Consider the following 17,620-nt stretch of genomic DNA (forward strand, 5'->3'; position numbering starts at 1 on the left):
AAGAAAGATAGAGTGATAGAGAAAGAGAGACAGAGAAACAATGATGAGGTTATATATAAGCTCATCATTGTTCAATGGCCCCGAGGAACTTCTCTCTACATTATTATTTACTCACTCACTGCGCTTGTAAAACTAATAGATGAACGGATCAGTTGTTTCACCACGGGGGTCCATATTTATTTTATTAGTTTTACACAAACATAAACGACAGGACATCATTACCTCTGGAAACAGGATGACATCAAAGCAGGGAGCAGTTCATTAGTGCTTTTATCAGATTTAAACCCCTCAGACTGACTAGAGCCTGGCGCCTAGCTATACGACCCTGTACATCTCTGGTTCTCAAAATGGGGCCCGGGGACCCCCATGGGTCCTTGGGGGGGGGGGGGGGTTCCAGGGGGTCCCCAGCAAAAGTAGTTAACATAGCAATCATTTTAACGACTTTATCCATTTATACGTTGGCTGTTAAAAAATAGCAGATCTACAAGCTCTCAGCGCGTCATTAATTTGGGGGTCCTTGGACTTATGTGTAAATATGTTGTGCCAAGGACCCCATAAGGGACAAGATTTGTGGTGTTAAAAATGTAAAAAATAAAATAAAGAAATGTGGTTAAAGTGGTTAAATTGATTTCTATATATAGGCTACTGTAAATAACATATTTTGCTGGGGACCCCATGGAACTCACTCAAGAACGGAGAACCCCTGTAGCACTATGGTGGTCGGTGGTCTAATGATTAGACCACAGACCACCATGGTGCTGAAAGTGTACAAATGGAACCAAATGGACCTGTACGTATACACTATCAGAGTTACAGCCCCATAAGGGCCCATTTGGTAACTATCAACTATTTAGCTAGGGACCCCCTGGAACCCCCTCAAGGACCCATGGACATAGTTCATACATAGTTCATTTTGTTTCCATCAAAAAAGTGGAATAAAAATAATATCCTTCTATAAATTGTGCAAATCTCCAGTGGAGGACAAGTAGGCTACTCAACCACAGTAGGCCTACTTGAGTCAAAGTATAGATCGAGCCTGTACTCCTGGTCAAACATTACTCAACTACAGTCTACAAAGTGAACAGTCTACAAAGTGAAAGTTGCTGTCAAATCTGTTGTCTAAAGCAGGGGTTTTCAACTGGTGGTCCGTGGACCACTGATGGTCCGTGGAGGCATTGCATGTGGTCCCTGATCATGCATTCAGTAATTTATTTAGATTTATTTATTTATTTTCATTATTTTCATATTTCTTTTATTTTGGAGAAACTTAGTAACTTGGTACAGTATTTGAGGACAGAGGAATTAAAGACATTACCTTCATTATCAGGAGGAGGCTTATTCTTCAATTCCAAAAGTAATTAAAGCTTAACAACAAAAGAGGATAAGCTCATTGCCATGTCCACAGACTCTGTCAAGAGGCACATGAAACAGTCCCTTGTGAGGTTCTGGATGAGTTGTCAGGCACAATTCCCAGAGCTTGCAGTAAAAGCTAAATGTATTTGATCTTTTGTAAATACATTTTGTAAATCTCTGTGGCAGTAGTATTTTCATGCTGGCATACCTGAAGATATGTACAGGGCACGGTTTGAGCCAGAAAATGACATGAGATTCCACTATAGCCAAGAAGGTCACCAGAGATTTCGACCCAGGACAATTCGCCCAGCCGCGAATTTGAGTCAGCTCGACCCAAATTTACCGGGTCGAATTATCTGTGTAACCCCTAGAGGGTAGTAGAGTACAAGGTGACGGTGGTGAGGTCCTGAAGGTACAAGGTGACGGTGAGGTCCTGAGTATATTTCAGAGTAAATATTGTAAGCATGCTCCCCCAGTTGCATACTTTTTTTTTAAAGAAGTTTTTTTGTAAACCTTCTTTTCTAAATGAAATAATAATGTAGGCCTATGCCTTACAGCTCCGCGGAGCTGCCGGCGGCGCCAGCTTTGGGAGTGTGCTGCGTTTGTGTAACGCAGTCCCCACCAATATTATTTACGATTCTGTGCCTATCGGTACATAACTCGGACGGCGCTTAGTCGAATAGCAGACCATCGGCCGGTCGTCGCGGGCACTCGCGCCTGGAGGCGCTCGGGCGCGACTCCTTGGCCTCAAGGTCTGCTGATTCGGCGCGCCTCCGTCATGGTCCAAAACTATACTTTATCTCAATGGCTGTGCTTGAAAGCCTTTGGGCTTGTTTCACCCTGACAGACAAATAATAATTGTTTGGTAAATCAATGTACATATTATTATTATTATTACGTCTCTGTCTCTCTCTCTCTCTCTCTCTCTCTCTCTCTCTCTCTCTCTCTCTCTCTCTCTCGCGGTCCGGGTCGAAATGTCAGGTCCAAGCGGGTCGAAAGCGGGTCGAATGGTCCGGGTCGAATCGTCCTGGGTCGAAATCTCTGGTGACCGCCAAGAAGTCCATGGACCACTAGTTGAGAAACAGTTCACTCAATGGCCTGGTGACCTAAGATGACACGTCAATGTTGTAACAGCAGTTACTGGAACTTTTCCACATGCAGAAAAGGGAATTGGAATCTCAAGAAGTGGAAGTGTGGCCTGGTTGAGTCATCATTATTAGGAAATGTGCCCATATAATACGTGCTCACTCATACATATCAGTATATCAGTAAACATGAGTTTAACATAGAAGGCTGGATTAAGTAAGAGTAAGTAAGAGAAAATTCTCAAAAACACTCAAAAACGCTCATCACTATTCTGAGGATCATTAACCGAAAATAGCAGATCTACAAGCTCACAACGCCTCGCTTTTTCGGCAAAGAGGTTTGGCGTAGAGAGAGAAAGGAGCAAACCAAGTACAGGCCAAAGGTCAAGTTTAATAACTATTGAGGGTTTAAAGTTGTAGTGACCTTATGTCCTTGTGGTGGTTGACTGAGAGTACCTTTTTGTACTGACTAGCTTTGTGCAGCAAACATGACCAAAAAAGGGAAATGAGGAATGTCCAAAAGTTAAAGTTGAACTCAAAAGGGGTTTATTTCCACATCTGTTGTTCCAAGCTTGAAAGCATAAAATGAATAATAAATAGACTTGAGCATGTAGCATATAACTTAAGAGAAGGCAGCAGCAACAAAATACAGACGTAAAAAGCTGTGAACCTCCAATCAACTATACCTGGCCCTCTCTAGGCCAGGTTCTTATGCGCTCCTCTCTTCCATGTCTGTAGAGGGTGACAAAGCACACTGACAGAGGATATTAGACAAACATACATGTGGCCTATTGTAGATCGGCTCCTACAAAAGTGATTAACCCATTTAGAGGCGGGAACCCCTATACGTAACTATACCTTTTGGGGTTGTTGTTGCTATGTACAGTATATAGCAACATACATTTGTTGTAATTTTTTAATAAACATTTGAAGTTTTTCAGAAAACTTAGGTCAAGATTTAGAAGGCGTTTTTAGAATTGGCCTCAGCTCTAAATGGGTTAAATGTCTGAAATAAACATCACAACACTGTGATAGATGAAGCTATCTATGAAATCTATGAAAACGTTTAATCTGCAACACAATATTGTGTAGTGGGGGGGGGGGGGGGGTCATTGCTTCATCTCTCTCTCAGCTAAGGGGTCCTTGGCCTGAAAAACGTTGAAGACCCCCTGGGCTATAGAGACATTAAAATACATCGCAACGTGTGTCGGCTTGCACGTCCTTCAGGGTGTAATGAAACGAACACACACAGAGTAGGCCTAATTATAGGTGTAGGCCTACACAGGTGTGTCCCAGGACCTGCAGTCTTTCCTCTGGCCCCCAGGGGGTGTCATACAAATATCATTCTAAACATGACAACAAATAAAACTAAACACAATCATGGTCTACCCACACTACAGTCTGTTAAAAAAAAACTTTCCATACTCAAGATGGTGTAAACCAGTGGTTCTCAACCAGTGGTCTGGGGACCACCAGTGGCCCTTGAGTGGGTTCCAGGTGGTCCCCAGCTAGTTGGTAACCAAATGGTCCCTTATAGGTCTAAACTCTTGAGTGTAAAATTAAACCAAATGGACCCTTATGGGTCCATTTGGTTTCATTTTACACCCTCAAGAGTTAAATTATTGTTAAACATCTGCATTACTTAATTAAATTATTGTTATTTGGATCAACGTTTGTCTGTTATCTCTCCTATGGTACTAACATCAATACAGCATGGATGGAATTGTGGACAAAATCTTATCCAACCATAACAAAAGTCTTGGGTCTGAGAGTCTAAATCTCATCAAACGGTGGTCCGTCGCTCAAATGCCGAATAAATAATGGACCTTGATATGAAAAGGGTTGAAAACCACTGCTGTAAACAAAGGGGAAAATTGGAACACATGTACATCATAACAGTTAAAATGATCAACATTGGCCAATCATATCTTCAAATACCCCAAACATGTAGAAACCCAGTTCAATCATTTATTTTAAGTGAAAGAGCTTCAACTCTTGAGAAAAACAAAACATATATATGTACACAGTATTTAAACCAATAATTCAGAACCACAGCAATATCTATAGGAAGGATGAGAGGTCAAAGTCTTCATGGATACTTTTCCACCGGGGTCAGTGTGCAGGCTTAACGGAAGGGCATTAGGTGCTGAAGCACAGGGCATCAACCTTGAGGGGGGGGGGGGGGGGGGCAAACGGCGGGGAGAAAGTGAAAGACGACTCAACTATCGCCGAAAACCACCGAAATTTAGAAGCAGCTGCTGCTTAACTCTTTAACTGCCAAAAACGGGAATTCCCGTCCGATGGCTCTATAGTCCGTGAGCCAGGACCCCAAAAATGGGGTCATCATTACCATCTGGGGTGATTAATTCTCATAGTGATTTTTGGGTAGGTATACACCCCTAGAGCTAGGAAAAATGTGATAGCCTTGCATCGGTGGTAGCTATCTGTGTGTTATCACTCCTTTTATAACCACAAGCCAAAACACAGTTTTCAAAATCCGAATGAAGCATTCTACTTCAAACTGATGGTTCTCTCTTATTATTGACCCTTTCTCTCTGAAAAATGGTTGGGATAAAGCTCAGACTATATATTGTCCAGAAAGGTTGTTAAAATTTGCATATCTACAATATTTTTCTATTACAGGCAGTGACAACATAGTGACTATATGTGACATAAGATGTACTTTGGTTTTAATGAAAGATGGAACACAAAGGGTTCCTTTGTAAATTACCTATAGATTTAAAACCATGTTTACATACATAGATTCTAAGGAAATGTATTATGAAATTCAATAAACAGAATATAGTGCAATGGGTAAGAAAATATCCAAAATGGCCACTAAACACACGCCTGGCAATTTTTTACTTTTAATCCGCTTGTCTTAGAATACCTCTGTTTAATACCTCTTTTTTAGGGTTTTCATATGTAGAATCCATTCCTGATGTTATTTTTTTAATATCAGGTCAATCATGTCAAAGGTCAGGTCAAGGTTAAAATTGACCTCTGGGAGAACAACAAATGGAAACAACTTGATGAACATTCATGGTTCACTATTCATGATTTTGTTTTGTGAAAAGTGTCATTAACATGTCACAAGAACTGGTATTCATAATAACATGAATGTAAAATGATATAATCTAATGTCAAATATGTATCTTTTGCAACTACATCTGTATTCTCCAACCCACATCCTGTTCTACCTCATCCTTACAAGTATCCTCCTTATTAACATCACTCCTCATCTGTAGCTTGAACATATCATCAGTAACCATCTTCACCAGAGCAGTTACAGTACATCAGTGATGTACTTCTCACTCTCTGTGCCCTAAATTGATATTGCACCATGTCACATAGCTCTGACGGTGGGGTCACCCTTAGCAATGACAGGAACAAGAATATCCTAGATCTCCTATCCAAATTTTGTGACATCAAACGACTTGTCAGGTGGGGCTTGGTGGTCTGCCACTTTCCACAACATCACTTGTAAATAAATGAGCCCACATCTGGTGCAACAGGTTGGTCGGTGTTGGAGAAAGGGCCATTGACTTGTGGCACCCACCTCACCCAGCACATCAGGGTAGCCTGGGAAGTTCCCTGCCAGCAAAGTGTAGTGTGCTCTGATCTTGCCTTTGTCATACATATAAGACTGTCCCATCCCAATGCTCCATCTATACTTTACACTGTAGGTCCACCTGATACACCCCAATACACAGCATACAACAGGACAAGAACATCAGTGTAATCACTGAGCATGTGTATCACACCCTTTCCAGAGATGGCTGCATCAGGGATATAGGAACTCATGGTGATGTCTGCCTCATCATGACTAAATGCAGTATCTATCGTCAGCACTGAAGGTGTACAACATGCTCAACGGCTTCTGCTTAATGTTCTTACTCTTCATGATGACATCTCATGTGGGTAAAGGACATTACTATTCACAACAGCAAGGATGGGATTGAAGAGATGATCTTTCTGTGTGTGAGGAATCCTACACCCCAATATTTTATGACCAAGACACACCAGTGCTTCAACTCTCCCTCTGTTTCTGCACATTTTGGGGAAGGCTTCAGTCCACTCCACTCACATGCATCATGACAGCATCTTTCCTGATCGTTATGGCAGTCTGCTCCCCAGACTGGTCAGCAGAGACAGTGATCCAGAATCCATCATGGTGCCGACAGACAAGGTCTAGCTTAGCCTCTATGCTATGGCATGGAGCACATGCATCTTCAGCAGGCACTGGGTTAGATATCAAGCACACTGCACATGGCCAGCATGGAAGAAGTGCTTCAGTCATGTGCTTCATGAGAGAAAAGGTGAAGTTAATGTCAATGTGTCTCCCTGCGCATTCAAACTGGTGGATGTGAAGTGTAGGAAGAAGTTGTCTACCCACTGTCAGCCAGTAGGATGGAGATGTGCAGTGTCCAGGTAGGCTACTGCTGTATCTGTTCAAATGTCTTTGGCCAAGTTGATAGAAACCACTTCAGAGTGCTGCTGATACACTCAGGACTGACCACTGAACTTGCCTGTCATGTTCTGCAACCACATGCATTTCCACTTCCAGTGCTGAACCTTGCATCAGTTTTGCAATGCAGCTGAAGAATGACTGTATAACATGCATCCCACCGGGATGCACAACTACATTATAGAGCTTATATACCTGCAAGGTGTCAACAAACGGCTCCATGTCAATTGTGAGGTGAATAGGGCCTGCTGTACATGTCAACCAGTGACCATATCTGCTGCCTGCTTGGACACCTGGTTGGACGATAAGGTGCGAGAGAGACCTTGACCTGACCTTTAGCACATAGGCCAAAGACTGACCAGCAAGTCAAAATATAACATTAGAAATAGATTCTACACCTATGAATGCCCCCCCCCCCAGGTCCCCATATGAATCACGTTCACGAAGTTCACAGATTCCCTCACACAACTGCAATATTTTGTTGTTTTTAACATAATTTAGTACAATGGAACATCACCATGGGATGGACACCATCTTTGATTTGGCAATAAAAAATTAACTGATGGTAATTTCACTGATTCAGCCATATTTCTTGAACCCTAAGACCTAGTTTTAGACACCAAAACCACCTTTCTAGGTTGAACAGTATCATAAAGCCATTTAAGCTCCTGGCAGTCATATTGGACGCCATCTTGAAAATGATGGCTTTACGAGAAATATAATTTCCTAGATTTTTTTGTATGTTCTTAAGCATGCCTAGACGTACCAGAACCAATTGAAAAACCTTTTGTATATTTTTTTGGGGGGGGTTAATAGTATGTTTTCATATATTGACCCATGTAATTTTCGCCTAGTGTTATAACATAAAATGCATGATAGCACCCATAAAGCTACCATTGGTGCAAGGCTATCACATATTTTCTAACTCTAGACATGCATACCTTGACAAAAATCACTATGAGCATTAATCCCCTCAGATGGTAATGACCAACCCCCCTGGCTCACGGACTACTATGGCTATCATGGCCACGGACGGAAATGACGAAAATATGAATCTTTTGAATTTTTTGGTCTTTTTTTTTGGGGTTTATCTCAAAGGAACTAGGAGATAACGCTATCCAAAAAATTGCTGCTCCATTCACTTCAATGTTAAAAAACAAACAGAGGAAAAATGCACCTTTTTCCTGGCACTGGGACGACACAGTCTGAAATAAGTCTGGCAGTGAAAGAGTTAAAGGGTTAGTTCAGATTTTTTGAGTATTTTCTGTAGGAAATACTTACCATAGTGGTTGCAAAGGTATTAATTGATTGCCCGAGTCCCGTGGTCAGAGTTATCGTCCGGTTCTGATAAATATGAAGTAGTTCCGGTAGATTAGTAGATTGGGTGGGGGCCGCTCATTAAAAATAAATTAATTTAAAAAACTAGCGTCATTTGTATTTACCTATTTCTACCATATAGAGCAGGTTTCGTTCAATTTCGACCCCTCTGTCACATATACTATATTTTTTGTGTCATATATTTTGTGCGTGAGTAGGCTGCCGCAGCGCAGTGATTCTGGAGTGATTCTACAGAAAATACTCAAAAAATCTGAACTAACCCTTTAAGGAGCACTAAAATGGTGAAATGCGCCGGCGAAGCGTCAGGGTTAATCCGGCCCTGACCGGGGTTGAACCGGTTCTGCTTCCTGTGTAGGACTACACCTATAATTAGGCCTACTCTGTGTCTCTTTGTTTCATTATTACACCCTGAAGGAAGCCGACACGCGTTGGGGTATTTTAATGCCTCTATAGCCCAAACACAATAAAGGCCTTTTACCAATAAAATCCACCTGTGAGTGTCTGGACCTGGATTTTTTACTTATGTTTTACTACTTTTAACTTAACTCTCCTCTAGATTGTAACTTTTATATTTCTTTCTTCTTTATTTGATCTTTGTTTTTCATTTGCATGTAAAGCACTTTGAACTGCATTTATGCCTGAAAGGTTATCTATAAATAAAGGCTATAAATGGCTTGTGGATCCGGCAAGTCGTGCGGTAAGTACTGGGAGCTGATGGTAGCCGATCTACAAGCTCACAATGGGACGCATTGTGACCTTGTAGATCGGCTATTTTCAAATGGCCGAAATATTTATATAGGGCTGAAGTGGTTAGTGTGTTTTGTAGTAATAATCAAAAGTAACTAAAGTTTTCATATAATTGTAGTGGAGTAAAAGGACAATATTTTCCTCTGAGATGTATTGGAGTAGAAGTTAAAGGAGGAGTTCACCCAAAAAATGACTTATTTTCTATCAATTGCACACCCTATGAAGCCTTGAATCCATGGATTCTTTTTTGTTTTTGTCGCATTCCTAAGCTAATAATTTGATTCCAGTCTCCTACCGGCTAATGTATCCGGTAGGAGACACAAAGTAGATTATTTGTGTCTTCTACCGGAAATACACACGGTCATCAAATTATTGTCTTAGGAATGCCACAAAAACTAAAATAAATCCATGAAATCAAGGCTTCATGGGGTGTGTAATTGATAGAATTTTTTTTGAGTGAACTCCTCCTTTAAAGTATTGAAAATTGTGAAAACTCCAGTAAAGTAAAGATTCCTCAAAAGTGTACTTAAATACAGTACTTGAGTAAATGTACTTAGTTACTTTACACCACGGCCGACAATAAGCCTCTCCGACCTACTTACTTATTATCGTTCCCAACAGGTATCGGCCTAGTATACTGTATCTAAATAAAATACCATAGGCTAAAATCAAATGTAATAACATAGCATTTATTGTCAGTAACACAATAATTTCTTGTAATAATGTATTCATGTCACAAAGGCAGAATATAGACAGCAAAACACATCAAAAACATGAACTACTGTAGATCTCTCTCTCTCGCTTGCTGGCGGAGATAATGAGCCAATATAGGTTAAAAGTTAGCATATCTCATTAGTTAAATGAACAGTAGTAGTATTATACAGTGGTGGAAAAAGTACTCAGTTGTTTTACTTAAGTAAAAGTTTCAATACTGCAATGTAGAAGTACTCGGAAAGTAAAAGTCCGGAATTTAAAATGTACTTGCGTAAAAGTACAAAAGCATTGGTATCAAAATATACTTAAAGTACCAAAAGTAAAAGTACGAAAATGTTTGAAAATAGCAGATCTACAAGCTCACAACGTGTCGCATCGCGACGCGTTGTGAGCTTGTAGATTGTTTGATTTTAGATCGGCTATTTTCAAATAGCCTAGGTATAAAATAGGGCTAAAGTGGTTAATGTACGTTTTATAATGTAATAATTCATATAGTTTTCAAATAATTGTAGTGGAGTAAAATATTATAGTACAATATTTGCCTCTGAGATGTAGTGGAGTAGAAGTAAAAGTAGAAGTAAAAGTATAGACAATTGGAAATACTCCAGTAAAGTAAAAGTACCTCAAAATTGTACTTAAGTACAGTACTTGAGTAAATGTACTTAGTTACTTTACACCACCGGTATAATATAACATGAAGAGGAAGCCCACAATCAATGTTACCTAGTAGCCTTATTATAGCCTAACGTGGGGCCGTGGCGTTCGCGTGTCAGTTTGGAGATGGTTTGTACTGATCACACCTGCTCCCAGTCAGATGGTTGTCACAGGTGAGCTTGATGACAAAATCCATCCCTCCTGACCTTGTAGAGCACTTATGCATGTGGGTTCCCTGTTTCAGGTTCTTCACACACGATCCCAGGAGGTCGTCGTAGTAATAGTCCTGGTCCCACATCTCAACTTTCATGCTTAAGTGTGTGTCCACCTTGAAAACAATCAGTTGAAAGTTGATTTATTTTAATACATGTACGGTATATATATACACACATGTATTAAAATAATAGTGTAGTTGGAATACAAGAACGCTCGCCCCAAAACACGCTCGCCCGGGGTCAAATCCGGCGACTTCGGAATTGTCGCAAACAGGTATTCCTAAACGCAACCTCAGTAAAACTATGTCTAAACCTAACCTTATTCCTAAACTTAACCTCAGTAAAAAATATGCCTAAACCTGACCTTATTCCTAAACGTAACCTCAGTAAAACTAAAACTAAACCTAACCTTATTCCTAAACGTAACATCAGTAAAACTATGTCTAAACCTAACCTTATTCCTAAACGTAACCTCAGTAAAACTATGCCTAAACCTAACCTTATTCCTAACCTTAACCTCAGTAAAACTATGCCTAAACCTAACCTTATTCCTAACCTTAACCTCAGTAAAACTATGCCTAAACCTAACCTTATTCCTAAACTTAACCTCAGTAAAACTATGTCTAAACCTAACCTTATTCCTAAACGTAACCTCAGTAAAACTATGCCTAAACCTAACCTTATTCCTAAACGTAACCTCAGTAAATCTATGCCTAAACCTAACCTTATTCCTAAACTTAACCTCAGTAAAACTATGTCTAAACCTAACCTTATTCTTAAACGTAACCTCAGTAAAACTATGCCTAAACCTAACCTTATTCCTAAACATCCTCAGTAAAACGAATACAAGAATACAAGAACCCCAGGGGCCGATCGGTCAGTTACCTATAGTTGTTATTATCACACAAACAGCTCTGATTAAACATGCCATATAGCCATCATCCATTTACCTTGCCCAGGTTATAGTGAGCATCCCAACGGGGATTGTCCGACAGAATCACCGCAGTCATGCGGTGGATAGAGCCGTACGATAGCTTAACGTACCTGAAAAAACACAGAAAAGGAAAAGCAGGAAATATTTGTCATGTCCAAAACTAGTGATGACCCAAACTAGTGAAAATAGCAGACAAGCTCACAAGGAGTCGCTTCGCGCTGCGTTGTGCGCTTGTAGATCTGCTATTTTCACTACATCTTAAACGTTTTGGAAGAATTGTTTTTAATTGATAAAACGTTGTGATTATTATTATTATTATCATTTTTGAATTAGATTTTGTGTTTGATGATGTAGGAAAAGAAAAAAGGGGGGATATTTTCTTGCAACACAAAAATGTGTCCGCGAGCCAAACATGGGTCCCAACCAATCCATCCATCCATGCATCCATTAATCCACTGTTTCCCAAACAGTGGGTCGGGACCCTTGTTTGGGTTGCGGACCAATTTTTATGGGTCGCGACTAGCAAAAAAATATCTCCTTTTTTTCCTATAGTTTCCTACATTTAATTTATTTTATATATTATTTCAAAAGCTTTAAAAAAGTTTAAACCCCCCAAAATCACAACTTTTCATCAATTAAAAACAATTCCAACATTTTAGTGTAAGTATTTCATAAATAAAAAATCTAATAACTTCCATAAACAAATGAATAAAAGGTTTAACAAGTCGTGAAAATTTCGCGCTGCGTTGTGAGGTTGAAGATTTGACATTTTCACTAGTTTGGGTCCCTGGCAAACGTCTAATTTCTCTTTTGGGTCTCGAGCTAAAAAGTTTGGGAACTACTGCATTAATACATGCATCAATTAATACATGCATCCATTTATACATGCATCCTCTTCTCACTCATCCTCTTGGCTGTACTCACGCGTCGGTCTCAGACCACGAGTCTCCGTTCAGCCGATAGGCTTTGACGATGGTCACCTCCAGTGTCCCCTGCCAGGCCTCCTGAGGACAACAGTTAGAGGCCAGGTTGGGGTCCCTGTTGTCACAGGACGGCGGCGGAGAGCTGGACCGAGGACTGAGTCCGCTCTCCTTCAAGTACTGCTGGACGGTGGCCTTCACCCCCCCGCGCCGCGGCCCGTCTCGTACCAGCAGGTGCATGGGCTTCAGGGAGTACTTGATGACGTCGGGGTGGTCCTTGAGGGTGGTCAGCCACCTGTGGCAGTGTTGATTTTGACAGAAATTTTTGATTTAGTTTTAGTCATAGTCTTTTGAATAAAATTCCATTTAGTCTTAGTCATATTTTAGTCATCTGAAATGTTTTAGTTTTTGTTTAGTTTTAGTCGACTAAATATCATAAGATTATAGTCGACTAAATCTACAGTTGATTTAGTCGACTGCATTTCGGCGGTGCCTTGATGGCATCGTAATGGCTGATTTTACACTCGGTTGCATGCAGAAAATAGCCGATCTACAAGCTCACAACGTGACAATAAATTGTCAATATATTTTGTCTTAGTTTTAGTCATCATAGGTTAGTTTTTATTTAGTTTTTATTTAGTTTTCGGCAGTGAAAAAAGGTAGTCGACGAACATTTTTCGTCATAGTTTTAGTCGACGAAATCAACACTGACCTGTTGTAGCCCGCGGAATCGTTTCGCGTGAGGGACAGCTGACCCGTCCAGCCGCGGCCCCCCGTCACCTCTGAGAAGTTCTGGTACAGGCCACCGCTGGTGGAGACGCCCAGGTTGCTCATGAGGATCTTGGAACAGGTGGTCTTGCTTCTGGGATACGTGAACTTTCCAAAGCCGTCGGTGAGACCCAGATTCAAGCAGGACTCCACCTAGAGATGTAGAAACAATGTTATGTTTTTTGTTTGCATGTGTGTGTGTGTGTGTGTGTGTGTGTAAAGGCATGTGAGGTACTGTAGGTATACCTGGGAACTGGAGTATCCATTGAGGGTAGACAAGCAGGTACGTATGGCATTAACTCTCCTGTACCGTCCCCCAAGGTAAACCTGAATTGAAGTATGAAACATAATGGACACCATTATGCCAAAAGCATTCGCATTTCAAATTGAATTAATTGTGAGTCTGTGTCTCTCTGTGTGTATGAGAGAGAGATTTGAGATCTGTGTTTGTGGTGTGTGTGTGTGTGTGTGTGTGTGTGTGTGTGTGTGTGTGTGTGTGTGTGTGTGTGTGTGTGTGTGTGTGTGTGTGTGTGTGTGTGTGTGTGTGTGTGTGTGTGTGTGTGTGTGAGAGAGAGAGAGAGTGAGAGAATGCATGTGTTAAACCTGGCGGATGTAGTGTGTTCCGTATGTATCTACGAAACGTCTGTATTGGGCCTTGGTTGAAGAGTTGAACACCCTGGGAAGCGCCACCAGATCGTTCTGAAACTCAGAGCTGAGTGGTGGCTTGTTTGCCACACGGTAACTAAACAGAAAACAGAAACAACAAAGGAATTCAGGACTTATACGACTCGACTTGGATTAATTTCAAATGACTTGAAACTATAGACACATGAGCATGATATATGTCCAGATATGACTATTCTCTACGAATTAAAGTAATGACTAGGGGTTGGATTCTTTAAGGATTTTAAACGATTCCGGTTCCTTAACGATTGATTCCCTCTTAACGGTCTGATTCCTTAACGGTTCCCTTTCACGATTCCTTTGGGGGTTTCAAATGGACCCTTAATAGGTCTGTAACTCTGAGTGTGTACAAATGGAATAAAATGGAGGTCTATCATGGCCAAAGGTTCTACCAAAGTTCAACATTGACATAACCCATTCAATCCGGGAATCACGATTTTTCAAAAATAGCAGATCTACAAGCTCATAGCAACGGCAATCTATGAGCTTGTATATCTTCAATTTTTTTTTAATCGTGAAAATGTGTGCAAATCTTTGAGTATATATTTTTTAAGCGAACATTTTTAACTCAAATCTTTGCTTCTGGTGGGTCCCTGGAACAACATATTTTGGGGGTCCGCGGCCAAATACGTATAGTTTTGGGGGTCCTTGACCAACATACGTTTTTTCAAAAAACTCTTAGGATTTAGAAGACATTCCCAGAATCCCAGAAGCAAAGATTTGAGTTAAAAATGTAAAAATATATATTCAAAGATTTTCACACATTTTCCACGATAAAAAAAAATGCAGATCTTACAAGCTCATAGCGCGGCATTCATGCCACGCTATGAGCTTGTATATCTGCTATTTTTAAATAGCAAAATAAATCTTAAAATGACACATACATTCCCCATCTTAATGGATTTAATAAAAACAGCTCTGACCTGTACTGGCCGCAGCTGAGCCTGTGGATGCTGAAGGTGTATCGGTCCTCTCTGGCTCTGGCTGCAGCGAATTGAGCCACTTTTGAACGTGATCCACCCACCTCCAGATCAACCTTCTGCATGTCTAGGCCCAGCTGGCAAAATATAGTATATACTATGAACAAATATAACACAATAATAATATCATGGGATAATATAAAGAATAGGGTATTATGTGGAGGCACACATTGGGGACATGTACCCTACCTTCCAGTCATCGCTCTCATGACGGGTGTAAGCTTGAACCACCGAGCTGGGGAGACAATTGCAGAAAAGAAAGGAAGTGGGAAAAAAGAAAACTACTGGAATTGTTTCGTTCAAAACTTCCATGCATGATAAGTTAATTTCAGTCGATTGTAGGCATGTATCGATTTATCGTAAATCGATTAAAGTCAATCTAAACTGGTGACAATTTAAAGACAGGGTGCCGTGATTTTCAGTGATTTCCCCCCCCTAAAACATAATCATTAGGTATTATGGTTAAACTAGGAGGAAGATTTTTTTCAAAAAAGTGTACAGATATAAAATTATGTTTTTATGTGGACACGCCTCCAGTTCATTAAGTATACCTGGTTCTCACCTTAGCACCTCCTCCACCACCTTAGCACCACCCACCTGTCCTAGTCCCTCCTTCCTCATGCCCACACCTGTTGTGTTATGATAATGAGGGGGAGGGTATAATTTTACTATGTCACTAAAGGGCTGTTTTTCAAATTGGCACGTTTGACCCTCAAGGTTTCAGCCTCCAGGTAGAAACTCAAAATAGTCAGAGAAGACATGAAACACCATAAAAACACCACCAGGGGGCTTAATGAAGTTCTATCAACCTCATAGACACATGAAAAACAGAAAAAGTGCAAAACCATGGCACCACCTCTTTAAATCGATTTCAATAAGAATGTCATCGCGACGCAAACAGCAGAGGGCGCGTAAAAAAAAGAGAAGAAAATACAGGATCTTTTTAAAAGAGAAAAAAAAAAGATTTGTGAAAATATGTTTTTGTTTAAAAGAATCGTGAAAAGTCATATCGTGAACCTAGTATCGTGATTCGAATCGTATCGTGAGTTGTGAAGCGTTACATGCCTATTCAATTGACATGATGATACAGCAGAATGCAGTGCATCGCAGTACAGTAACAGTACAATAATAAGATAATATATCAGAGGTATATGAGGTACAGTACAGTAAATGGTTGGATGATAATTATAAACCTGTGATACATCTTGATCTTACCTGACCGAGTTGTGGCTACTGCCGTGGAGATTGAAAGGACAGTGATTAAAGGAATGCCACTCTACTATAGACCTTGGCACCTAAGAGAAGAGAAGAGAAACATTTATGTTGTTTATCGTCTCTGTCGGGTGGAAACCTCATATGTCCAAAACTGTTACGTTTCAGGATTCAAATTCGAAAGCGTCAAAAGTAGCAGATCTACAAGCTCGTTCGAGCTTGCGGATCTGCTACTTTTGACGCTTTCGTGTGACGCTGCAGTATGATCAAGCAGGGCATTAAAAACGTAAAATTTGGAGATAGGAGGTTTCTGCCCGACAGCAACGATATAAAAACACTGATCAATCATACATGCTGCATGTACTGTATATGGGTGGCTTTAAAGGGATAGTTCACCCCAAAAAATTGTTCACCAAACTAATTTTCTATCAATTAGTCATCACCCCATGGAGACTTGAATTCATGGATGTGTTTCAGTTTTTGTCACATTCCTAAGCCAATAATTTGATGACCAGCGGACCGGTTGGCAGCGGTTCCGGTAGGAGACACAAAGGAGACTCTTTGTGTCTCTCTACCTACCGGAACCGCTGCCGGTCATCAAATTATTGTTTTAGGAATGCGACAAAAACTAAAAAAATATCCATGAATTCAAGTCACCATGGGGTGGCTAATCGATAGAAAAAAAGTCATTTCTGGGGTGAACTATCACTTTAACGTACATGGCTGTGGTTATAATAATAAGTAAGATACGATCACCTTCTGCAGCCTGCCACCTTGCAGCACATTGCAGTAGAGCGTGCAGGTGGCGTCCGCGTTGAGGTAGGTCCTCACATCGATCACGTAGGCGCCCTTACGTTGCAGGGTGGTGATGTCAAAGCCCTGCCCGGCCAGACTGTAGCCCGGCACAAAGGGAGCCAACATGCACTCATGACGTTTCCCCTGCACACGACAAGACTTAGACCAACAGCAGACCTGAGACAGGAGGAGGACGAGGAGGAGAATCAGGTGGAGGAGGAGGCTGGTGGTTAAGGTGGAGGACATGATGACTGGGCTGCAAAAGGAAGAGAAGAGATTTTAGCAGATAACCAGAGACCAGTGGTGGAAAAAGTACTCAAATGTTTTACTTAAGTTAAAGTGTCAATACTGCAATGTATCAATACTCTGTTACAAGTAAAAGGCCTGTGTTCAAAATGTTACTTGAGTAAAAGTACAACAGTATAGGCATCAAAATATACTTAAAGTACCAAAAGTAAAAGTACAAAAATGTTTGAAAATAGCAGATCTACAAGCTCACAACGATGCGACGCGTTGTGAGCTTGTAGATCGCCTATTTTCAAATAGCCTATGTATAAAATAGGGCTAAAGTGGTTAATGTATGTTTTATAATATCATGATTTATATCTGCAAAGCAACTAAAGTTTTCAAATAATTGTAGTGAAAAAATTGGAGTAAAAGTACAATATTTGCTTCTGAGATGCAGTGGAGTAGAAGTAAAAGTATTGAAAATGGGAAATACTCCAGTAAAGTAAATATTCCTCAAAAGTGTAC

At 40.6% G+C, this 17,620-nt stretch overlaps 1 protein-coding gene across 1 annotated transcript; it reads right to left on the reverse strand.

The window, feature by feature from the left end:
* Nucleotides 1-10,474: 10,474 nt before the first annotated feature.
* LOC308096619 (perforin-1-like) lies at nt 10,475-17,113 on the reverse strand (the record flags this gene model as incomplete). The annotated part of the gene is made up of 10 exons (XM_080444034.1): nt 10,475-10,687; nt 11,525-11,618; nt 12,433-12,723; nt 13,141-13,349; nt 13,443-13,523; nt 13,800-13,938; nt 14,804-14,937; nt 15,050-15,095; nt 16,076-16,155; nt 16,829-17,113. 10 exons carry the CDS (start codon nt 17,111-17,113, stop codon nt 10,475-10,477), a joined length of 1,572 nt encoding a protein of 523 aa, XP_080300160.1.
* Nucleotides 17,114-17,620: the final 507 nt, after the last annotated feature.

The sequence above is a fragment of the Gymnoscopelus braueri genome (assembly GCF_963280865.1).
Source record: "Gymnoscopelus braueri genome assembly, chromosome: 2".
NCBI lineage: Eukaryota > Metazoa > Chordata > Actinopteri > Myctophiformes > Myctophidae > Gymnoscopelus > Gymnoscopelus braueri.